Source organism: Suncus etruscus, chromosome 3 (genome assembly GCF_024139225.1).
Source record: "Suncus etruscus isolate mSunEtr1 chromosome 3, mSunEtr1.pri.cur, whole genome shotgun sequence".
Taxonomy (NCBI): Eukaryota; Metazoa; Chordata; class Mammalia; order Eulipotyphla; family Soricidae; genus Suncus; species Suncus etruscus.
The window spans coordinates 147,064,246-147,090,483 of NC_064850.1; the positions used below are offsets into that span (position 1 = coordinate 147,064,246).

The 26,238-nt window shown below is 38.9% G+C and overlaps 1 protein-coding gene across 1 annotated transcript in view; it reads left to right on the top strand.

Moving 5' to 3' along the window:
• The window catches only part of SMCHD1 (structural maintenance of chromosomes flexible hinge domain containing 1), a 126,555-nt gene that overhangs the window by 90,854 nt on the left and 9,463 nt on the right, over positions 1–26,238 (top strand). Inside the window, exons 30-42 of the mRNA XM_049770910.1 lie at positions 3,632–3,757; positions 4,565–4,644; positions 4,858–5,015; positions 5,514–5,629; positions 6,254–6,315; positions 10,751–10,838; positions 12,679–12,810; positions 14,808–14,960; positions 19,581–19,707; positions 19,865–19,984; positions 21,076–21,161; positions 21,911–22,033; positions 25,388–25,578. Of these exons, the coding sequence (XP_049626867.1) occupies positions 3,632–3,757; positions 4,565–4,644; positions 4,858–5,015; positions 5,514–5,629; positions 6,254–6,315; positions 10,751–10,838; positions 12,679–12,810; positions 14,808–14,960; positions 19,581–19,707; positions 19,865–19,984; positions 21,076–21,161; positions 21,911–22,033; positions 25,388–25,578 (1,562 nt within the window). The remainder of the gene's footprint in view (positions 1–3,631; positions 3,758–4,564; positions 4,645–4,857; positions 5,016–5,513; positions 5,630–6,253; positions 6,316–10,750; positions 10,839–12,678; positions 12,811–14,807; positions 14,961–19,580; positions 19,708–19,864; positions 19,985–21,075; positions 21,162–21,910; positions 22,034–25,387; positions 25,579–26,238) is intronic.

Below are 26,238 nucleotides of genomic sequence, written 5' to 3' on the forward strand. Positions count from 1 at the left end.
CTATTCTTTTTTTTTTTTTTTTTTTTTTTGGTTTTTGGGCCACACCCGTTTGATGCTCAGGGGTTACTCCTGGCTATGTGCTCAGAAATCGCCCCTGGCTTGGGGGGACCATATGGGACGCCGGGGGATCGAACCGCGGTCCTTCCTTGGCTAGCGCTTGCAAGGCAGACACCTTACCTCCAGCGCCACCTACCCGGCCCCCGAACTTGCCTATTCTAATGTTATCTGTGAGCATAAACATTAGATCAGGGGCCAGAGAGATAGCACAGCAGTAGGGCGTTTGCCGTAGACACAGAACAGTGGATCAAACCCTGACATCCCATGTGGTCCCCCAAGCCTGCCAGGAGCAATTTCTGAGCATAGAGCCAGGAGTAACCCCTGAGCACTGGGTGTATGCCGCCGCCCCCCCCCCAAAAAAACATTAGATCATATTAGCAGGCATAATCAATTGGAAAATAAAAAGAATATTTGTCAAGACATTATATTTTTTTGTTTTGGTTTTGGTTTTTGGGCCACACCTGGCGTTGCTCAGGGGTTACTCCTGGCTGTTTGCTCAGAAATAGCTCCTGGCAGGCACGGGGGACCATATGGGACACAGGGATTCGAACCAACCACCTTTGGTCCTGGATCGGCTGCTTGCAAGGCAAACACCGCTGTGCTATCTCTCCGGGCCCTCAAGACATTATCTTAATGAACAATACCTTTTGAGTCTAATACAGCACTGCATTGAGAAATTAGGGCAAACTATCTAAGAACAACCAAGAACTACAGTGAACGAAAAAATCAAGGAGTTATTATAGACATAAAAATTAAGACTAGGAGCCGGCGAGGTGGCGCTAGAGTTAAGGTGTCTGCCTTGCAAGCGCTAGCCAAGGAAGGACCGCAGTTAGATTCCCCTCCGGCGTCCCATAAGGTCCCCCCAAGCCAGGGGCAATTTCTGAGTGCTTAGCCAGGAGTAACCCCTGAGCATCAAACGGGTGTGACCCAAAAAAACAAAAAACAAAAAATAAGACTAGAAATTCTTGAGCATTATTAGAAATTCTTACCTTGATCATTGTAGTGAGAGTTCATGGCTTCCTAAAACATTCTGCACCTATTTCTGTGGATAAAAGCAGTAGAATATTATAGACACCTATCTTCATGATTCATTCATCTGCTGTTGGACATCTAGGTTAATTCCAAGTCTTAGCTATTGCTAAGACTACAATGAATAGTGGTGTGCATACATTCTTTTGAATGAATGTTTTTCTGTTTTGGGGTTAGATACCCAAAAGAGGAGTGGCTAAGTCATATGGCAATTCAGTTTTTGTTTTGTGAGAACCCTCTGTACTGTTTTCCATAGAGGTTGGATCAGGCAGCATTCCCAACAGAAATGGAGGGAAGTTCCTTTCTCACCACATCCTCACCAATTGTAGGTGTCTTTCTTAGCTTTTCTATTGGTCTTTGCATTTAGTTGTTTGGACTGCTGGAGTCAGGGTATTAAGAAAGTAACCATGGGACCGGGCGGTGGCGCTAAAGGTAAGGTGCCTGCCTTGCCTGCGCTAGCCTTGGACGGACCGCGGTTCGATCCCCCGGTGTCCCATATGGTCCCTCAAGCCAGGAGCAACTTCTGAGCACATAGCCAGGAGTAACCCCTGAGCATTACCGGGTGTGGCCCAAAAACCAAAAAAAAAAAAAAAAAGAAAGTAACCTATTGAACTGTTTAAATAAAAGGTGGCTAGAGGTATATCTTTAGAGGTTATTTTTCTGAACATGCAAGGTTATGATAAAAATATTACAAACTAGTTCATTGGGTTGTTCAGCTGGTTTTTGAGCTGTATATTTTCTAAGAGAAAGAAGTTCTAGATCTAATCTAGATGATATAAATTGAAATGTCTTCTCTGCTAGCACATCAGCATGGTTGGAAAATAGTGTTGATACAGAGAGGAACCAGAGATTTCCTGTTGCCACTTGGACACAGACCTGACTAGCCGCAGGAGCTGACAGACATTCAGGACTGGTGTTGAAACCCAAGAAGGCGGATGAGGGAATCCATAGTACTTTTTTCACAAAAATTCCTAACCCTTACTAGTAAAGTTTTGAGTTAGTTGCTTGCGATGCTATTTGGGAAAGAATGGTGCTTACATAGTAAGACATATACCAGATAACATTTCCATAACCTCTTTTTTGGTGGTGAAGAAGGGTTTGGGTCACACCTAGAGTTGCTCAGGAGTGACCCCTAGAGGTATTCAAGGGACCGGGGGTTAGCAGGAGGCAAGGCAAGCACAATAATTTCTTGTACTATCTCCGGTTCTGAATCCATTCTTTTCAAAATAAACTTTGAAAGCTGGTAGAGCCAACTATAGCCATGTAAATGTCTTAATAATCAAGTGTTTTAGCTATGCCCAGAGATTTTTGTTTTGTTTTGTTTTTGAGCCATACCAGAGTGCCTAGAAGCTAATCCTTATTTTTTCTGGGGGTTGTTTCTTTGTTGGGGGAACCATGAAGTGCTGGGAATCATATATGGGCTTCCTGTATGCAGAACATATGTTTAGGCCATAGAACAGACCCAATAAACAGCATCTTTGGAGAACAGAAGTTTCATCTGTTCTACACTCAGGAATTACTCTGGCAGTGCCCTGGGATCACATGGGATGCCGAGGATTGAACCTAGGTTGGCTGTTTGCAAGGCAAGTGCCCTACCCATTGTACTATATCCTTCCAGCTCCCTCATTTTAGATCAGTAAGATATGTGGGAGCTAGTGAGTTGGTTCAAAGTAGTAGAGTGCAGAGCATATGCCTCATCCTGTGCAAAGACCTGAGTTCAATTCCTGGCATTGCTGGCCCCCAGAAAACTCAACACATATTCAGTAGGTATGACCCTAGTGGCTCTTGGGCACTGTCAGGTTTGGTCCCTATAAAAATTAATAAATAGAGGCTAATAAATAAATGGCAATAATCCAATAGGCCAGGCACTTGCCTTGCAGATGGTAGACCCTGGTTTGGTTCTGATCACTCATCAACACAGAGCAAAGAATAACCCCTTAAAACCACTGAGTGTGGCACAAAAAGCAATAAATAAACTTAAAGGAAAAAAAAAACTTGTTGACCTTCAGAGACTATTCCTCTTTATTCATTGATTAGATATGTTTTATGGAGAGAGGCAAGAGTATTAAAAATTGACAGAGGAGCAGTTCTAAATCTGAGAAACAAAGATAAAGTTCTGTTTTCATTGAAATTGTTCTGAATCTGTTAGAAACTAGTATGTCAAATGTTCTCTTTTAGCAGATTCTTTATCATTTCTATGAGGACTATCATTTGTGACAGTATAATTAATTTTCAGGTTCATTGCTGAAAGGGCATTTGTAATTAGAGTAAATTTGTTTGAAACAGTAAATTTGTTTCAGAAGTATGCAGCTAGCAATTTGACCCATGTTTTAGTGTTTATTAAATATTTACATTTGGGTTCAGAGAGACAGTGCAACAGTTAAGGCATTTACCTTTCACACAGCCAACCCAAGTTCCATAACCCTGGCATCCTATGTGTGCCCCAACTAGGAGTAATTCCTGAGTTCAGGCCAAGAGTAAAACCTGAGCAATGCTGGTATGACTGAAAAATTTTAAAATGAAAAATAATTTATAACTGTTTTAGTCCATTCCAGTGATTAATGGAAGAGAACTGCAGAATCCTCTCATTGTTCAGCTTTGTGATCAATGGGATAACCCAGCACCTGTACCACAGGTTAAAATAACTATCACAAAAGATAATTGCTTAAAGGTAGGTTTAAACAGTTTTAAGTCATTTTTCCTTAAAGGTCTGGTTTCCACTTTTCATAATGTCTTTAGGTATTATATTTCCTCTTGATAACAATTATTGATAATAATTATTACTACTGAATTACTCTAAATATTTTTCACGATTATTTTGATTATTATTATTATTTGATTATTTTAAGGAAGTCGACAATTTAGAAGCTTATAATGGAGCAATTTGTAACTATTTGACTGTGTTCCAATATTGAACTTTTTCTTAATATTTGCTCCCAGAAGATTATTTTCTACCCCCACGAGCATCTAATTCTAATTTCTAAAGAAACATCTGCAAAAGGCTGAGATAATCTTTTAACCAGTGATTAGATATTTACACCTGATTGCAGCAGAGATGTAAACATCTGAGTAAATGTGAAGAGAAAAGCAAAATATACAGTGAGCATAGAAATGACATAAATTAACTGTATGTGTTTACTCTTTCTCTCATTCCCAACCCACCATATCAATTTTGAAATACACCTTCAGTCTTTGTATAAACAAATTTTGCTTGATTTATCAGTGTTATCAAACAGTGGAGCTATAATTCTACAAGTAAACTGATATATATTAAAATTAATATGATTTATTAAGGTCAGTTATTATTCTCTGAATTATGTGATTACATGTTACTCCAACTAGTTCATAATTGAAAATTTTAGGTTTTAGAAATGTACAAATAAAATGTTTTAGTCATAAAGGAAAAAGATCATTGTAATAGTGAAAAGGAATTTGATCTCTAGAATTTTCTGATCATTTTGTTTTGTTTCATTTCTAGCTCACTCCTTCAAACCAACAGCATAAAACAGATGAAAAGGGCAGGGCTAATTTGGGAGTGTTCAGTGTTTATGCCCCTAGGTAAGAGCCAAAAAGTTTGATAGTTTTTGGTGTCATAAATAATGACTTTTCTATCACTTGTTATAGTGTAATAACTTAGTGTTCTATTTACTACTACGTAGGAGTTAAAACTGAACAGAAGAGGACTCTTAAATTATTCGTTTTTTTGCATAAATTATCTCAGAATTTTTAGGTTACAACTGAACATGTCTCTCCCTCTTTTATTTCTATTAGAGGAGAACATACTATACAGGTTAAAGCCATCTATAACAAGATTGCCATAGATGGACCAAAAATTAAGTTAATGATTCTTCCAGACCCTGAAAAACCTGTTCGCCTCAATGTGAAATATGATAAAGATGTTTTATTTGTAGCAGGAGATGTTTTCACTGGTGAGTAATTCACATTTTGAATGGCAGTTAAAGGGTATTTGACTTAGTTATGTCTTTTCTCACCCCCTCCTTAAATGGTGAAGAATAAACTGAAAGCTCACATATAAATGGATAAGTCACACTAATTCAATTTGTGTGTATAGACAGACTTGAAAAATATTGCGTATAGTAGTTTCATTTTCCTTATCAGAATTTTCTTAACCTTTAAATAAGAAATAGGGTTTAGGGGCCGGGCGGTGGCGCAAGAGGTAAGGTGCCTGCCTTGCCTGCGCTAGCCTTGGACGGACCACAGTTCGATCCCCCGGCGTCCCATATGGTCCCCCAAGCCAGGAGCAACTTCTGAGCGCATAGCCAGGAGTAACCCCTGAGCGTTACCGGGTGTGGCCCAAAAACAAAAAAAAAAAAAAAAAAAAAAAGAAATAGGGTTTAAGTCATAAAATTATTAATCAAATCTATCCATTGAACTTGAGACAAAATACATTAATGTTCACCTGACAGATTTTATGATTACTGTTATTTCTGAAGATGAGAGCATCATTAAGAGTATTAATCCAGCACGTATTTCCATGAAATTGTGGAAGCTGTCTAACAGTGGAAGCCGACCTCCACCAAATGTGAGTCATTGAGAGTATCTCTGAAGTTAAAAATAACTTGTTTTACTTAAACTAAATATAAATATGCAGTTTGGGTGGGGGAGAGAACTCAGTGGCTAGTGTGCACACAGACACTCCTTCCCTTGCACATGATTAGAAAATTAACCCAGTGGCTACGGTATCTGGATTCAGTCACTAGCACCACATTACTCACTTGTGCACCACCAGGAGCGTTTTCTAAGCACGTGGTACAAAAAGCCAAACGTAAAAACAACCCCTAGTTTAGTAAATCATGTAAAATTAATGTTTGAAGAGCCAGAGAGATAGCATGGAGGTAGGGTGTTTGCCTTGCATGCAGAAGGACAGTGGGTTGTTTTTAAAACTACATGTGAGGCTGGAGTGGTGGCGCAAGCAATAGGGCATTCGCCTTGCACGTGCTCGGCTCAATCCCCTGGCGTCCCATATGGTCCACCAAGCAAGGAGCGATTTCTGAGCACATAGCTAGGAGTAACCCCTGAGTGTCACTGGATATGGCCCCAAAAATCTGTGATCTGGATTCACACATAAGTGTGATACAATTTTTTCTGTAAAAGTGCTATGTTAAATTTTCTTCCTCTCTCTCCCCTTTCCTTCTTACTTTTCTAGGCAGAAATATTTAATTGCAATAAAGTAAAAGATGACAAGGAAGATGGTTGCTTTTACTTCAGGTAATTTTCAAATGTTTATTTTTGTGTTTATTACAAAGTGAAACATTCTTAGCAATACTTAGCTATGGTAACATTTGCTCAGTTAAGAAAAAATACTGGGGCCGGCGAGGTGGCGCTAGAGGTAAGGTGTCTGCCTTGCAAGCGCTAGCCAAGGAAAGGACCACGGTTCGAAAGGACCACGGTTCGATCCCCCGGTGTCCCATATGGTCCCCCCAAGCCAGGGGCAATTTCTGAGCACGTAGCCAGGAGTAACCCCTGAGCATCTAACGGGTGTGGCCCGAAAAACCAAAAAAAAAAAAAAAATACTGTTGAATTTAAAATGTTGGCATCATGATTACTTTTTAGGAAATTTGAGAAAAAGCTTTGTATACATACAAAATATGCAAATGTTTTGTTTAATTGTAAGTTTTGTAAAATGGTTTTGAGGAAGTTCATTATACTAGATTTCACATTTGTTAACACGAAGATAATTACGTTATGTAATCAGCTATTTTATAATATAGGAAACTTCTAATTTTAAGGTTTTACAAAGTTTTTTAAAGGCAGAATTACTTTTATAGTTTAGCTATATGATTCAAATTTTGTCTATTCTGAACCTATACTTTGTAATTTGGGAAATGGTTTGGTTCTAAGATTCATTTCTATGATATTCAGTTTTTTGAAAAAATTATTTTTGGTTTTTGGATCACATTCCATGGTGCCCAGAGGTAACTCTTGACTCTGTATTCAGGAATCAGTCCTATCAGACTCTGGACCATATGAGATGCCAATGATCGAACCCAGTACCTTTCCCCTGTACTAGCTCTCCAGCCCTCTCCTCCCTTTGTCACCTGTCCATCCTTTGTCACCTCTCCATCCTTCCTATGGCTACTGTTGATAACTTCCTTACTGTGCCTCTCTGCGTGAGCCCTACAGCATCTGCACCCACAAATTCAAGCCCATTCTAGTGGTATCAGCTGTGGTCCTGCCCCAGCCAGCATCATCGATCTTTTCACACTCAGGGCTGAGACTACATCTTTACCACTTGTTGTCTGCTTCTTTCTGGACTCCCAGGGCTTGTAGGACCTGGAAAATGTGTGACTCTATTCAGAGAGGGCAAATAGAACCAGAACAATAGTACAGCAGGTAGGACCTTGCATATAGCTGACCTGGGCTTAATCCTGGCATCCTATATGGTCCCTGCACCCACCAGGAGCGCTCAGTCTCTCCTGATCTATCTCCTAGTGTAATCATTCTTGGTCATAGTATCTTCCCATTCATCAATCTTTCTTATAACTTGGGTGTTGGGTAGTTAGCAAACTCGGGAAGATTCCCCTTTGGATGCCATGGGTTGAATCCAGTGCCTCACACGTGCAAAACTGGGGAACCACTGCTTCTTCACGCCTCAGAGAGGCAGTTTCCAAAGGGCAGTTCCAGATTCTACAATTTAGCCTTGTGGTAGGAAGTCCCTCTGGTCCCACAGGGCTTTGCAGACTTGGGAGGTAAATCAGACTCGGGCGCTCAGCAGCTCCCCCCAGCGATTCAAGCTTGTCTAGCCAATAGGGGTTCAGACTTGCGGCAAAGCTGGGCAGAGCACTGTTTCTATTTTATTATTTTGTGGTATGAGGATTGAGCCCAGTCACTCATACATAAATCAGCCTTATCTGAGCCCTATCTGCAGCCCTAAATTAACTATTTCTTCTAGGCTAGATACAGTAGCATTTCTTCTAGGTTAGGCCTTAACTGTTGTTTATCTGAAAGGGCCTTTATTTTGTGGTTGAAGCATTAGTGCAGTGGATAGAGCATTTGTTTTGCACACAGCTGACCCAGCTTTGATTCCAGGTTCTCTGAGCCCAGTAAGAGTGATTTCTGAGTACAAAGTCAGGAGAAAACCCTGAGCACTACCAAGATTGCTCTTAAAAACACCCTCACCACCTACCACCCAGAAAAGTCTTAATTTGTCCTGTCTTCCTGAAGAATGCTTTTAGCTGTATATAAGATTCTTAGGTTTATTTTTTCTGTTTTACTTTTCTCTTTTGACTTTGGGGCCATGAGTTTACTCCTGATTCACAGGGGAGAGAGGGGAGAGGAGAGGGATATTTTGGAGCTTGTGTGTGTGCACGTGATATTCTGAGTACATTGATCTACTGCTCTTTAGGAACCTGGCATTGCCTGTTTGTTTGCTTTATTAAATCCTCTTTAGGTTTTATTCTACTCATAAGGTATGTTCCAGAAGTGGGGCTGGGGGAAAGATTGTGGATGTTGTTGAATACATTGGTCTACTGCTCCTTAAGAACCTGGCATTGACTTTTTTGGGGTATTTTTTTGTTTTTGTTTTTGTTTTTTTAGGTTTTTTTTTTCGGGCCACACCCATTTGATGCTCAGGGGTTACTCCTGGCTAAGCACTCAGAAATTGCCGCTGGCTTTGGGGGACCATATTGGACGCCGAGGTATCGAACCGCGGTCCTTCCTTGGCTAGTGCTTGCAAGGCAGACACCTTACCTCTAGCGCCACCTCGCCGGCCCCGACTTTTTTTGTTTTAACTTAAATCTTGTTTATTTGTTTTTGTTTTTTGGGGGGGGGGATTTTGGGTCACACCCGGCAGCGCTCAGGGGTTACTCCTGGCTCTTTGTTCAGAAATCACTCCTGGCAGGCTCAGGGGACCATATGGGATGTCAGGATTCAAACCACCAACCTTCTGCATGAAAGGCAAATACCTTACCTCCATACTATCTCTCCAGCCCCTTGTGGTTGTTTGTTTGTTTGTTTTGTTTTGTTGGGTGTTTTTTTGTTTTTTTTGTTTTTGGTTTCTGGGCCATACTTGGCGGCGCTCAGGGGTTACTCCTGGCTTTCTGTGCTCAGGAATTGCTCCTGGCAGGCTCAAGGGACCTTATGGTGTGCTGGGGATCAAACCCAGGTTCGTCCTGGATCGGCTGCATGCAAGGCAAACACCCTACTGCTGGGCTATTACTCCAGCCCCAACTTAAATCCTTAGGTTTTCTTGTACTCAAAGGGTATGTTCTCAGTAATATTGCAGTCTTAGATGTGACTCTCACTTGCTAAGGGTCTCTGCTTAGGCTCTGCTGAGATCATTGTTTCTTTTGCTTGTTACCAGTCAGATATCTTCAAAGACTGTCTTTTTAATATGGTGGTCTCTTTGGCATAAAAAACCCCACATAGGTGTTATTTAATTTGTGTGTTGGGGGCACACCCAGTGACGCTCAGGGGTTTCTTCTGGCTATGCACTCAGAAATCGCTCCTGGTTTGGGGGACCATATGGGACGCTGAGGGGATCAAACCATGATCAGTCCTAGGTCACCACCACTCTGGCCCCTGGTTTTAATTCTTTACTAGAACTTTATAAAGAAGTGATTTCTTGGGATTGGGGATATGGCTCAATACTAAAATCTCTTTCTTGGATGTGTCAGACTTTGGATTCAAACCCTTCTACCACACACAAAAGAAAAATTTTCCACTTGGAAAAATAGATGGTTTAATGAAAGTTTAAACAGTTATCTCCTAAATTATATATATTTTACAGTGCTTGAATTTCATATCAGTTGATTATTCAAAGACATGTACTTTTACTGTCATTTATGCCAATACTTTGAAACTACAAAGCCCCCCTTTTAGAAATTAACCGATTAGTTTGGGTGTATCAAATCTAAAGTTAAAAAATTGTTTGCACGGGGCCGGAGTGGTGGTGCAAGCGGTAGGGCATTTGCCTTGCACGTGCTAACCTAAGACAGACCATGGTTTGATCCCCAGCATCCCATATGGTCCCCCAAGCCAGGAGCGATTACTGAGTGCATAGCCAGTAGTAACCCCTGAGCGTCGCTGGGTTGGCCCAAAAACAAAAAAAAAAAAAATTGTTTACAGATTTATCAGTAATTGAATTAGCAGATGCCTTATATCTATTATACTATTTGAAAGATCAGCAAAATAAAATCATTATAATCTATTAGTTGTGAAATATAAAACTGAGTTAGCAATTTAAAATGTGGGTGTGGGGCTGGAGTGGTAGCATAATGGTAAGGTGTTTGCCTTGCATGTGGCTGACCCAGGACAGGCAGGTTTGATCCCCAGTATCCCATATGGTCGCAGAGCCAGAAATAACCGCTGAGTGCCCCCAGTTGTGGGTTCCCCCCACCTAAAAAGAAAGAAAAAATAAAATGAAGCCACATTCACTTGACATGTAATTTTTTGTTATTCACTGCTTCATCAACTTAAATTTCTCTTAAAATTTTTACATATCCAGAACCTGGTTTTATGGAAGAATATCCAAGTTAGAGGTTTTAGGATTAAGCCTAATATTGCAGGAAACAATTGTTGAATGCAAATGAGTTTTAATAATAGTAATTCTCTTATTTATTACTTCTGGAAGGAATCAAATTGCTCATTATTTGACTATTATTTGCCTTTAAAATTTTCCAATAATTTTCTCTTTCTCACTTAGGGATAAAGCAATTCCTAACAAAGTGGGGACCTACTGTGTCCAGTTTAGTTTTATGATGGATAAAGCAAATATTCTTTATAGTGAACAGGTTTGTTGCTTTACTCTCTTTATATATAAACTTGGTTGTACCTTTTCTTACTTGGTTTGGGATTGAAATGTTTTGTTTAAAATTGAATTAATTATTGAATGCCAGGTGTAAATATCACTTTCAGCAGCGTTAGAAAATTTGTAAATTGGGTTCATTTATTTGACCTTAAATCTGATATTAAAGTTACTTTTCCATATCTTTATGTCAGAGTTTTATCAGCATTTTAATGCAAATCATGGGTAAAGTTACTTTTCCATATCTTTATGTCAGATTTTTATCAGCATTTTAATGCAAATCATGGGTAAAGTTGTTCCTGTTACCAATACATACATACATGATAATTTTTCACAGAATTCTAGATAAAGGGGCCAGAGCAATAGCACAATAGTAGGATGTTTGCTTTGCATGTGGCTGGCCAGGACGGACCTGGGTGTGATTCCCGGCATCTCATATGGTCCCCTAAAGCCATTGCTAGATGTAATCTCTGATTGTCACTTGGTGTGGCCCATAACAAACAAAAAAAAAGAATTCTAGATTTAAAAAAATTGAAAATCATTTTTAACATACATCATCTCTGTTCATTATTGTTTGTGTAACAAATTATTTTTTAATGTTTTTAAGGCCCTTAAATTTGTTGTTAGATCAAATTTGACATTCTGAAATGAATTTCAGACCATTTTTCCTGAATTTTGTCAAGTAGGTTGATGGATTTTAAGATGTTAATGGAAATATATTTTATTTAGAATATACCATATTTTCCAGCTTATAAGACAACATTTTAACCCACAAAAAGCTTCTTAAAAGTCGGGGATCAGGGGCCGGAGATAAAACACAGCTGCGTTTGCCTTGTAAGCAGCCGACCCAGGACCTAAGGTGGTTGGTTTGAATCCCGGCATCCCATATGGTCCCCTGTGCCTGCCAGGAGCTATTTCTGAGCAGATAGCCAGGAGTAGCCCCTGAACACCGCCAGGTGTGGCCCAAACCCCCTAACCCCCCCCCCAAAAAAGTCCGGGGTCATCTTAAATGCCAGAATACTGGATGCTGAAACTTTCTCCAGCTTCAGGGACGAGTGATCTGCCCCCTCTTATTGACACATCCCATCCAGCTGCCAGGCGTCATCATTCATTCGCTTGTCCTGATTCATCTTTCAGGGCACACAGAGGAGCTGAGTTACTGAGTGCTGCATCTCATCCGGCCGCAGGGTATGCGGCTTTCTGGTGCTCAGTCCTCTGTTCAGTTTTTATGGAACATAGAGGAGGAGCTCTATCTCCCTCTGGCTGTCCTATTAATCACTGCACCCCAGATAGCTGCTCTTGGAGGAGCACCCTCTCCCTGCTCTCACTGTAGATCACAATTAAAAAATCACAGTCACAGGGCCGGAGAGAGAGATAGCATGGAGACAGGACGTTTGCCTTGCATGCAGAAGGTCTTGGTTCGAATCTGGGCATCCCATATGGTCCCCCGTGCCTGCCAGGGGCAATTTCTGAGCCTAGAGCCAGGAGTAAACCCTGAGCACTGCCGGGTGTGACCCAAAAACCAAAAAAAAAAAAAAAAAAAAATCACACTCACTACAAATGACAAATGTAAAATGATTGTTGGCACTCCAAAGTCTAGCTTTATTAAACATATACTGTTAACCTTTTTCTCTTACGCTTTTTAATTTCCATTTGGTGTGTGTTAAAAGAGAGGTAGTCTTATTCGGCGAATATAGCCCAAACCCTGTTTTAACAGGAAAAGGAGGGAGTCGTTTTATAGATCAGATAATATGATACTTGTTTCTTCATACTCATACTACAGCATAATACGTTATTAATCAGTGTGCCTCTTGTTTTTTTTTAAGATTATAATTGATGTTTTGCCAAATAAACCTGTGAAGTTAGTTCCTGAAATTCAACCAGCTACACCAGCTGTTTCAAATGTTCGCTCAGTTGCCAGTAGAACCTTGGTCAAAGACTTACATCTTAATATCACGGTAATGTAGAAATTACAAAGAATATAAAGAAAAATGGTCTCATTATAGGATGCAAACTAATTGTTGAATAACATTTTGATTATTCTGTTTGACATGAGAGAAAATATATTTACATGAAATACTTATAGATAAATGCCTTTATATTGAATGCAAAGGTACATAAAATTCAAATAGTGGACCAGCAAGATAGTACATTGAGGTGAGGCACTTACCTGCATGTAGCCAACCTTGATTCAGTCCTGATCACTGCCTGGGGTGGCTCTAAAACAAATTCTAAGTAGATTGCCTCAGAAATATGTCTCCCTTTTCTAATACCTTTAGCCCCCTTTCTCATCTGTGAAGTAAATTGATTTTTTGTCTTGTTTTGTTAATTTGGACCACATGTGGGGCTGCTCAGGGCTTACATTTGGCTCTGCTCAGGTAATCAATCTTGGCATGGCTTGGGGGGGGGGGGGTGTCATACAGGGTGCTGGGAATTCAACCCCGATCAGCTAGCTACATCAAGTTAGGCTTTCTACTTGGTATATTATCACTCCAGCCCCAGTAAATAGATTTTTAATGCCCATTTCACTGAGGATCGAAGGAAGTAATTAAATAGCTTGGGATGGCACACCCAGTAGTACTCAGTTCTTACTCCTGGTGGACTCGAGAAAGTATGGGGTTCCCAGGATCAAAACTCTCTCAGCCACTGTACAGCACAGAACCTGCCTGATGTACTATTTCTCCAGCCCATAAATAATTATTTTAAGAGAACTGCTCTGCCGACTGATCAAAGAGAGCTGTTCAAACTTTCCTAGAGAAATCAGCAGAGGAATCGCTCAGCATTTTAACGTAGTAACGTACATAATAGCAGGGCTTCATCCTTCAAAATTTAGCTGGTGGGGTATTAATTTCTTTTTATAATATATTTACCCATTTTAGACAAATGAGTCCTCTAAACTTCTCTCCCATCAGTCAGTAGATCCTAAAATCATATAATGGGGAAAAATTGTATCTAGAAAGATAGTACAACTAAGATCTTGCCTTGGGCAGGGTCAGCCTAGGTTGTTTCTGGCATCCCTTATCATCTTCCAAGTACAACCAGGTATAATTCCTGAGTGAAAGCCAGGAATAGTCAATAATACATGAATATCCCCAGGCCCTGCAAAATCTTAAACTGAGGGCTGGAGCCATAGCACTAGAGGTAAAGTGTCTGCTTTACGTGTTCTAGTCTAGGACAGACCAGGGTTTGATCCCCCAGCGTCCCATATGGTGGTCCCCCAAGTCAGGGGTGATTTCTGAGCGCATAGCCAGGAGTAACCCATGAGCATCACTGGGTGTGGCCCAAAAACCAAAAACAGGGCCCGTAGAGATAGCACAGAGGCATTTGCCTTGCAAGCAGCCAATCCAGGACCTAAGGTGGTTGGTTCGAATCCCGGTGTCCCATATGGTCCCCCGTGCCTGCCAGGAGCTATTTCTGAGTAGACAGCCAGGAGTCACCCCTGAGCACCACCGGGTGTGGCCCAAAAACCAAAACAAAAAAAAAAATCTTAAACTGAGAATTTTTTTGGTTGTTGGTTTTTGGGCCACACCCAGCAGCACTCAGGTTATTCCTGGCTCAGCACTCATAAGTCGCTGCTGGCAGGCTCCTGCACCATATGGGGTGCGGGGGATCGAATCCATGTCCATCCCAGGCTGGCCATGTGCAAGGCATATGCCCTACCGCTGTGCTATCTCTCTGTCCCCAAACTGAGATTCTTTTAATAAAGTTAGAAACTATCATATTAGATGGAAGAAAATTTCTGGCTTGTTTATGATTCTGAAATTATTTCCTGTTGTGGAGTATGACTTTGAGAACTGAATTATTTGCTTTGAGAAGGAAGGAGTGGATATTTTAATAGTTGGGACTTCATAAATACATGCCAGGTATCAGGTTTCAATCCCTCAGATGATTTATATCATTATTTAGACTTAATCATTTTAGTAGTTCTACGAATAATTGCTCTCTCTTGTTGAAGGATGACTACAACAATCAAACTGGAATTGATCTGGTTGGCACCGTGGTAGCAACCATCAAAGGTTCTAACGAGGAGGATCATGACACGCCACTCTTTATTGGCAAAGTTAGGACACTTGAGTTCCCCTTTGTGAAAGGTTCTGCATTAATCACGGTAATTTCTTTCTTTGGTCTTTGGTGGAAAATTTTCTATAATAACCACAATATTCAATATTTGTTCTTTTGTATATATACCTATGAGAATGTTTAATTGTTGCATTAAGTGGAAATATAATGAAATACTTTCTAATTTTTGCTTGAGACTATTAAAAAAGTGAACCCAGAGTCACCTTCTTTCTTTACTGGTGAATAGTTTTTCTGCCTCTGGTCATCTTTTAACATCTGTGGTATCTTTGTTTCACTAAACCACAGTCATTGTTTGGATAGAACAGTGAAGTACCACTCAGGTAAAGTGCGCACATAACTAGTTTTCACCAATAATTATTTTTTCCTGAAATAGGAATTACTTTACTTAAAATGTTCACAGTGATAAACTTCTTTTGGGGTGGGGCACACCCAAACTAAAGTTTTCAGGGACTGTTTCATAGCTTTTTGCTGCAGAGTCACTCCATTGATGCGTGGGAGATATTTCATGACAGGGATCAAACCTGTGTGTCTTGCTTGCAAAGAATGAGTCCCAAACTATTGAGCCATCCTCTTACACCCTCCCCCACTCTGCTCCAGATTGATTTGGTGGGGAGGGAGTTCTTGGGTTCAAACCCAAAGCATTATACCTGACATGCAAAGCAAATGCTGTACTGCTGAGCTACATCTCCTATGGTCCATAATATTCTAATAATTATTTGGTTATTCTGGGGGAATCTTGATAGCTTGTTAAATTTCATAAATTTCCTTGAACTTTGCCTTTGTAAAAATATTTAGGGCCACAGGGCCAGAGCGGTGGCACAAGCCATGCCTTGCGCGTGCTAGACTAGGATGGACCTCGGTTTGATCCCATATGGTCCCCCAAGCCAGGAGCGATTTCTGAGCACATACCCAGGAGTTACACCTGAGAGTCACTGGGTGTGGCCCAAAAACAAACAAACAAATTAGGGCCAGGGATTTGATTCTATGATAGAGGGTAGAGTGCATGTCGTACATGTGGAAGACATGAGTTAGGACTCCAGAACCACAAGAAAAAAATTATATTTTAATTTTAAGATATTTTAATACATTTTCTCACCAGTAACTATGTAAATATATACCATATTTATGATCATATTGATTTGCTCAATTCTTTTATTATTTTTTTAGCTTTGGGGTCACACCCGGTGGCGCTCAGGGTTTACTCCTGGCCCTGCACTCAGAAATCGCTCCTGGAGTGCATGCTGTCGGATGTTTGCCTTGCACGTGCTGACTTATGACAGACGGCAGTTCAATCTCCCAGCCCTCAGCATCCCATATGATCCCCCCAAGCCAGGAATAATTTCTGAGTGCATAGCCATGAGTAACCACTGAGCATCACTAGGTGTGACCAAAAAAAAAAAAAATGAAAGATCACTCTTAGCAGGCTCAGGGGACCATATGGGATGCTGAGGATCGAACCTGGGTCTGTCCCAATCAACAATGCTTCTTTCAGCATTTTCATATGTAGTGAGAAGTATATTCTTCTTGTGTTTTTTTTTGTTTGTTTCTGTGGGGGTCACACCTGGCAGTGTTCAGGGTTTACTCCTGGCTCTGTGCTCAGAAGTCACTCCTGGCAGGCTTGAGGGACCATACGGGATGCCAGGATTCGAATCACCATCTGTCCTGTGTTGGCCACATGCAAGGCAAATGCCCTACCACCGTGCTATTGCTCCGGCCCCAAAAAAGTATATTCTTTTCACTATTATCTAATTATTTTCTTAAGAAATTGCTAGTCATAACAGTTCTTAAAGTTGCAAGGCTTTCTGTTCTATTGTATCCACATGTTAGTTGCTACTTAAATTCACATTTTTTTTGTTTTTGTTTTTATTATAGTGAAAGGTAAATTGTTCTTTTACCCTAATAAGAATTAGGTAATGAAAGTCACATGCTGGACAACTAAGTATTTGTGTTGAAAGAATATATACACCTAGCCCACTTTGATTTTTTTTGGTGTGGTTTGGTTTTTCTATTGACCTATGTCTCCTTTCCCTGTTTTCCCACCTTGACTTGAAGATTCTAATGCTGTGTGTACATGGTTCTTGGGATAATATGGGCACTTAAAATATGCTTCTGGAGGGGCCGGGCGGTGGCGCTAGAGGTAAGGTGCCTGCCTTGCCTGCGCTAGCCTTGGACAGACCACGGTTCGATCCCCCGGTTTCCCATATGGTCCCCCAAGCCAGGAGCGACTTCTGAGCACATAGCCAGGAGTAACTCCTGAGCATTACCGGGTGTGGCCCAAACCCCCCCCCAAAAAAAAAATAAAAATAAAATATGCTTCTGGAACTTCAAAGAGAATCTAAACTTTGTCTTGCATATGTTTTCCACTAGAGGTTCCTAATATAATTGAATAAGCAGAAAAGTCTCACGTCATACTTGGCTCTTTACATAAGCCTGGGACAGCAGAGAGGACCCTGGAATCTGATTTGTAAATAGTGGAATTTTTTTTTGGGGGGGGTCACACCCAGCGTTGCTCAGGGGTTACTCCTGGCTATCTGCTCAGAAATAGCTCCTGGCAGGCACGGGGGACCATATGGGACACCAGGATTCGAACCAACCACCTTTGGTCCTGGATCGGCTGCTTGCAAGACAAACACCACTGTGCTATCTCTCCGGGCCCAAATAGTGGAATTTTTAAAGTTAATTATATTGTTAAATTTCTGTCTTTATTTACCTAACCTGAAAGAATTTCTGAAGTTTCTGAATTCCATTTCGATACACATCTGCCCATTTTTTTATATAACAAATTTCTATTTATGTTTGGGTATTATTTTTAGACTTTATTCTCTTCATTTCTCATGTTTTGTGTATCCCTTTATTTTGATAAGCTTTACATCAGATATTACAAACTCTAAATCTTCTAAGATAGGAATGTCTAATTTTGACATAAAGGGAAATATTATAATTTAGCTGACCCCAAATTCAACTATATACTGTAAGTGTACATTAAGCAGAATTGTAAGAAGTTAATAGTAAATGATGATTTAATGGAGATTTCATTATGTGACTATAGTAAGAGGAAAAATAAAAATTAGAGACATTGCTGTATACATATCACAATGTATTATATAGATATACACAATAGAGGATTAATTTGCTGAATGTGTTTTTAAAACCTAAAGAAAGTTCTTAAAATTTATAATAATGTAGAAGAAAAATTAATGGTCAGAGAACTTGTGAAGACAGTTAATGAAGAGTATAAATGACCAATAAACAAGAAATCTGATCTGAGTACTAATAAGGGAAGTGCTAGTTAAAAGTTAGCTAGTTAATAATCATTGGCTATTTTTATCCCATCATCTAGGGAAAAGTGATATTATGTTAGCTAGCACCAGGGACCTGGATATTCATATACACTAATGGGAAAAGGTTAAATAGATACAGCTGTTTGAAGAGAAATTTGATACTACCTATTAAGCTGTTTTAACTAGTCATTCTATTTCTCATCTGGTTTAGGAAACAAATAAGTATTAAAAGATACTTTATTAGTTGTATTAATATAGTAATATATCAACATAATAATGATACAATAATTGTCATTATATAGTAAAGTTAACTTCTCTTCATTGATATGGTAACTAAAAGGTATTTACCGTAAGTGATCATTACTAGGATGGGCTTTATATAATATACCTATACTTTGTGTAGATTTTTAAAATTGGTATTTCTACATTCACCTGAATTGATCAAGTCAAGACTGCCAAAAGCAAATCGCTGAATCTGAGGGGGTTTTGTTTTGTTTTGTTTTCCATGCAAATAGTTCTTTATTTTTATGTATTTGCATTCCTATGACAGCTTTCAGAAGCCAAGTGGAATTGGAATTGTTTTACCTCATAACTTGTATTCTGTTTTCTTTGGGAAAAACAATGTTAGCTATTACATATAAAATTTTGCTCATTGTTTACAATATTTTGACTTAGACTTCAAATTTTGATTTCTCCATTCAAAAGGCAAAACAGTTAGCAAATATTCTCTCCAAGACTCCTTTTTTAAAAAAATTAGATTATAATTTCATTTGTATGTTAATTATATATGATATATAATTATATATATTTGAATTATATAGCTTGATCTTAAATTATATCAATAGTTTTGTATTAAGGAAAATATAGTTTGAGATACACAAATCTTTAGAGCTTTTAAAGACCTTTTGTTTCGTCACCTGGGAGCAGTGGGTCTAATTCCATGCTAACAGCTGTGTGTAACTTAAACGCAGCTTTGGGCTTTGAGTGTTTCTGATTGTTTTTATAACTTTTACTTTGTTTGTTCCATACTGCTTTAGCTTAAAAGGTTGGAATCAAGATGTTTCTCCGATCAAGAGCAGTTGCCACTGGTGATTTCTGATCTGAAGGAGAAGTTACTTGTAGATGTCCATTGTACATAATTTCTGCATAAATTATTTATTGATAGGACTAATAGGAAAAAGTAAAAGTTATCTGTCTCTGTTGATGGTGATTCACTCATGAGTGTTTAATGAACCTCAAGGCTAATCAGTGCCTTTAACTTTAGAATTTGCTACTTATTGGAAAACAGTGCAGTGAGATATAGAACACTAATGCTTTGACAAATACCTTTTTAAGTCTTGTTTTTCTTAATGTGTTTTTCTTTATAGAATCTAGTGCTGGCAGAAAACAGTCCTGGGAAGGATAGTACTGAGTACTTTATTATATTTGAGCCACGGTTACCAGCTCTACCAAAAAAATTAGAATCATATATGCTACCATTTATGTTTTACAACGGTAAGTTTCTTAAACAAAGCATTCAACTTTACTAGTTCTATTTTGGGTTGCCTTCTTTTGCTCCTCATTAATTTGGTGCTATTAGTTTCTAGTCATGTTCTGACTTTTTTTTTTCTTTTTTTGCAAAATTTTTGATTATCTGAATGTTCTCTCTTAGATGTCAAGAAGCAGCAGCAAATGGCAGCACTTACCAAAGAAAAGGACCAATTGTCTAAGTCTATTATTATGTATAGAAGTTTATTTGAAGCCAGCAAACAGCTTGTTGATGAAATGAAGTGTAAGTCATTTTGAATTTAGAGGTAATAAAAAATTGTGCTTTGAACAGTGGTGAAGCAGAAGATTGGAATTCTGAAATAGACATTGGACTGCAACTAAAGTATAAAACTACAGAAAAGTAATGATACTTTATATTCATTCTGTTTGATCTGAAGATGAACTATTCCTTCATTTGAGACTAGATTAGAAATATGCATCTGAAATGTAATTTTAGCCTAGTATTTATATCTAACTCCAACTTCTGTTGAAAGATAATAGATGAGTGTCATGAATGAGTTCTAGTTTAATTATTTTGTTAAAGTCTGTTTGCCTACATGTCTGTAGTTTTTTAAAAATAACTGTAATATGTCACACTTTGGAGATAATATAACACTCAATGGTACTGAAGTATATACAGAATGCCACAATTTTTAATAATGTTTACTTACTCTTAAGATCGCTACTTAGCTTTTTATCATCTCTTTTTTGCTATGGGTATTTAGTTTAATGTTTTTTACATAATTAATTACTAGTTCGATTTATTAACTAATGAATTTGTTCTGCAAACATGAAAGTACTGTCATTTATATAAGGTCAATAATCTAAAAAAGATTATGAGATAGTACATCATTTGTGTACCATAATTTGTGAAACTTTTCTATGAGGTAAATGTAAGTAATGAATTCCTATATAGATTAGGTAAAAATAAATTACCTTGGGGCCAGAGAAATAACATGGAGGTAAGGTGTTTGCCTTGCATGCAGGATAGTGGTTCGAATCCCGTCATCCCATATAACCCCCTGAGCCTGCCAGGAGCGATTGCTGAGCATAGAACCTTGAGTAACCTATGAGCACTGCCGAGTGTGACCCCCCCAAAACAAAACAAAACAAAAATTACCTTGAATAATTTGGAGTTTGAAATATAATGTTTTCCTCTTACACTGCTTTTCTTTTTCTTATGTATTAAATATGAGTGATATTTTAGTTTATGTTTTAAGAACCACTCATTTTAGCATCAAGTCATTTAAGTGGTAAAAAAGATAAAAACAATAACTTAAAAAGACTATGTGAATTATCATAAATGAATGCAATTGGTTTTATTTATTATTTCAGGCCAAGTTGAAGAAGCAAAATTAAAAGAGGCTCAGCTTCGAGCTGAATTAAAAGCACATAACATTGACATTCCTACAACACAGCAGGTACCATTTCCAAGTATATGCTGAAGGGTTTCTTTTTAATTCTGTATTATACCTATAATCATCAATATTTTAGTAGAAATGCTATAGCACTCTAGTTTTGGGATACCAAAACGTATGTTTATAGTTGTCACTTACTAGACATTAAAAGGGAGCTAACAGAATGATAATGCTCCTTATAAGGAACTGCAGTTTGTTTTTCTTTGTAACTGTATCAGTAACTGCCAATAATAATATTCTGACTTGAGAATTGCATTGAAGAAGTCTTATAATATTCTACATATGAAATAGCATTCAAAGAGAAATAGTCTTAGTAATAGTATATTAAATAAGGGAGAAAATGAGTGAGGTGATTATTTTACATTACTATAGCCTTTTTTTTTTTTTTTAAGTAAAAACCGGTTTTATTTGGAAACTCTGAGGAAGGAAAGGGAGAGGATAAGTAAAAGTAACTGCTCAAGAGAACACAGGAGGAGAGCTCCCTTCTACACAATCCAGCATGAAAATAGGAATGTACGAAAGTGCACGTCTCAGAAGGGGAGATGTGGGTGATTCATGCCTGTGGCGCTATGTGTCTGAGCCAGAGAGTACATGTGCAGTAGATAGCTATATTCTTAAAATTACACATTACTTCAAACTTTATGCCCCTGTGGTATACAAATAGTTGCTTATTTTTTTCTGTTATCATTACCAGCTGTCAGGTTATAGAGTAATTTTATTGGTTTTTTTTTTTTTTTTTTTATAAATTGCAGCTGCCACACATTGAAGCACTTTTGAAAAGAAAGCTGTCAGAACAAGACGAACTAAAGCAAAGACCCAGAAGATCATGTACTCTTCCAAACTATACTAAAAGCAATGGAGATGTTTTGGGAAAGGTTTGTTAAACCTTTTAAGATGCAGTATATTATATTTACCTTGTTATGTTTGCAGTGTGTTTTAGATGGTATTGTAATGAAAAATTCTAGGTACTTTTTTTATTTTTACTAAAAAATTACTATAATTGGCAGTATTTAAAATTGAAATGCCTAATACATTTCTTAGTTCATGTACTACTAAGGACTATGACAAATTTATATATTTCAGTTTAAATCTTACTATCTTAGGAGAGTCAGATGACTTCATTAGGTATCTAAGACCCTTACATATAATTCTGCAAGGCAGTAAGGAGATAAAGATCAGAATCCCCAAGAATCCCATTTCTTTTCTTATCTGATCTCCCTAATTCATATCTAGTAGTTATGTTTTTATTGTTATTCTCATTTCTGAAAAGTTTTTCCTTATATTTTCTAGATTAGAATTTCTAGTTAAAAACTAATAGCTTGGGGCCAGAGAGATAGCACGGAGGTAAGGTGTTTGCCTTTCATGCAGAAGGTCATTGGTTTGAATCCTAGCATCCCATATGGTCCCCCGAGCTTGCCAGGAGCGATTTCTGAGCGTGGAGCCAGGAGTAACCTCTAAGCACAGCCGGGTGTGACCCCCAAAAAACAAAAACATACAAACAAAAAAAACTAATAGCTTGTGATATATTTATGATTTTTTTTAGAATGTCCATGTATTATGCTACTATCTCAATTGTCTTTGTTTTTATTTATTTATTTTTATTTATTCATTTTTTGGTTGTTGGACTACACCTAACAGTGCTTAGAAATTACTTCTGACTTGTGCTCAGAAATCACTCTTGGCAGGCTCAGGGGACCACATTAGATGCTGGGGATTGAACCTAGATCTGTCCTAGGTTGGCCATGTGCAAGGCCATGTGGTATTCTCTATTGGTTCTATTGCTCAGGCCCCTATCTTTGTTTTTTTTTGTTTTTGTTTTTGTTTTGTTTTTTATGCTTTTGGGCCACACCTGGTGATGCTCAGGGGTTATTCCTGTCTATGTGCTAAGAAATCACTCCTTGCTTGAGGGCCCATATAGGATGCTGGGGGATCTAACCGCAGTCTGTCCTAGCCAGGTTAGCGCATTCAAGGCAAACACCTTACCGCTTGTACCACCGCTCCAGCCCCCCATTATTGTTTTTGATTGAGGAAACTACTTTCTGGGATTGCATAGCAAACAAGTAGCACAATTTCTTAAACACCACAGTGATTGGACTTCAGTCTGTTATTCCTCATTGCCTGTGTGCAGCATTTTGCTTTTACACTTAACTTTTCATAGTGTTTGTTTTTACATTATGAAATTAAACTTAGTAGGCCAGAAAGATGGAACAGTGGATAAGTCACTTATCTTGCATGTGGCCAACCCAAATTTGACTACATAAGATCCCACCAACCTTGCCATGAGTAATAATTGAGGGCAGAGCCAGAAGTTAACTCTTGAGGCTGGAGAGATAGCATGGAGGTAAGGAATTTGCCTTTCATGCAGAAGGTCATTGGTTCGAATCCCAGTATCCCATATGGTCCCCCGAACCTGCCAGGACCAATTTCTGAGCCTGGAGCTAGGAGTAACCCTTGAGCACCGCCGGGTGTGACCCAAAAAACAAAACAAAAAAAAAGAAGTTAACTCTTGAGCATTGTTGGATGTTATCCTCAAACAAAACAAACAAACAAAGAACGAACTTAAAATTAGGGAATGAGGACATAGAGATAGTACAGTGGGTAAGGCAATTGCTTTGCATGTTGCTGATCCAGTTTCAAATTCAAGTACCCCTCATTAGGCTCTACTACCACTGGGTGTCACCAAACAAAATGAAAATAAAAGGGTCAAGGTGATCATTCAAAAGGATGGCATACACGCTTTTCACTCAGGAACTAGGGGTTTGGGAATTTGGGCCACACCAGGCTATGCTCAGGGCTATTTCTAACTCTGTATTTGGTGCTGCACAAAAGATCCTACAGAGTAAGTCTTCCATCAGATGTTTTTCATTCAGTAGCTTGAAAATCATGGGGGAACTTAGAGTCTCATATATAATTTCTCTTCTGTCATTTCAAATGGAAAACCCTTTCTCTACAGGAGGAAATTTTCACTCCTTTCAAATTATACTTACTCTTTGTTTATTCCTTTAAAAAAAAGTCTTAATATATGTCCTAAAATTAAAACAAAATAATCATGGAGTATTTGTGGGGGGCTAGGGGGATTTTCACACTATCTGTTATGCTTATTAATTTTTTTTTATTCCAAATGTCTTGAAATACTGTGTATTTCTTTTTTAAAATACTATTATTTGCTTGTTTTGCATTTTTGTTTTGGGGACCACACCTGGCAGTGCTCAGTGGATACTTCAGGCACTGCTCTCAGAAATCACTCTTAGGTGCCTCAGGACCATATGGATGCCAGGCATTGAATGTAGGTTGGCCACATGCATGGCAAGTATCCTACCTGTTTTGCTATCATTCCAGCCCTATGTCCTTTTTTTTTTTTTTAAGTATTAATTCCCTGAGGAAGAATTAGTATTTTATATGAAAATGCCTAAAATAAATGTACAAAAAAGCTTTTTTTTAATTTTATTTTAAGTTAGTCAAATTGAGCGGGGGGGGGGGGGTTATATACCAACTTTTTTGTGATACTAACGTTAATAAGTTCTGATAAACCACTGCCGTTGGACCAGCCCACCTGAAAGTTTTAAGAAGGTATAATGTTGGGCCCGGAGAGATAGCACAGTGGCGTTTGCCTTGCAAGCAGCCGATCCAGGACCAAAGGTGGTTGGTTCGAATCCCGGTGTCCCATATGGTCCCCCGTGCCTGCCAGGAGCTATTTCTGAGCAGACAGCCAGGAGTAAACCCTGAGCACCGCCGGGTGTGGCCCAAAAACCAAAATAAAAAAAAAAAAAGGTATAATGTTGCTGAGTTATATAGAGATTCTAATGTCTTCACATAAAAGGAACTGCCAGGGCTGGAGCCATATAGTACAATGGGGAGGGCACTCGCTTTGCACTTGGCTGGCTTGGATTCAGTCCCCAGCACCCTATGTGGTCTCTCGTGTGTAGGAGACACTGTCCCCTCCTGAAAAAAATGTTTATGCATGTATACGTAAAACCTGTGTAAATTTAAGAGGTTGTTTTGTTTTTTAACTTTTTTTTTTTTGGTTTTTGGGCCACACCCAGTAACGCTCAGGGGTTACTCCTGGCTATGTGCTCAGAAGTTGCTCCTGGCTTGGGGGACCATATGGGACACCGGGGGATCGAACCGCGGTCCGTCCAAGGTTAGCGCAGGCAAGGCAGGCAAGGCAGGCACCTTACCTTTAGCGCCACCGCCCGGCCCCTGTTTTTTAACTTTTTAATGTGTTATAGATCGCACATCTTGCACAGATCGAAGATGATAGAGCCGCGATGGTCATTTCTTGGCACCTGGCAAGTGACATGGACTGTGTGGTCACCCTGACCACTGACGCTGCACGTCGCATTTATGATGAAACCCAGGGTCGTCAGCAGGTGTTGCCCCTTGATTCTATATTTAAGAAGACACTTCCAGATTGGAAAAGGTTAGGAAAAATCAAAGTAGACATTTTATTTTGGAGTCATTTTTTATTAATCCAAATGCTTAATTTAAAATTTTGTCTCTAAAACGGGTACAACAGAATCTGCTACAGTGTGCATAGGGCACTTGCCTTGCACAAGGCCTACTCACAGTCAATCCTTGACATCCCAGACTGTCTCCAGGAGTAATTCCTGAGCGTCACAATACAATTTTGTTTTTAAAAGTTACATTAAACAAACTGGAAAGTGACTGAGAATTATACATTATTTCTTGCTCATCAGAAATGTGCACTTTTTTTTAATTAATATTGTGATATACTTGTTCACATATGCTTACCATTTGTTGATTGAATATTGTTTATATGTATGACTCATACACATACTAAGACCCAAAGCAAATGTTTGTTCTTTGTAATAGGAAAGATGTCATTTTGATTAATGGAATATGGAACTTTATTTGGACTAAGGCATATTTGTCTTTCATTTTTCTTTTTCCCTTTTTTTTTTTTTTTTTGTTGTTGTTTTGGTTTTTGGTTTTTGGGTCACACCCAGTAGCGCTCAGGGGTTACTCCTGGCTCCACGCTCAGAAATTGCTCCTGGCAGGCTCAGGGAACCATATGGGACAACGGGATTCAAACCGATGACCTTCTGCATGAAAGGCAAAT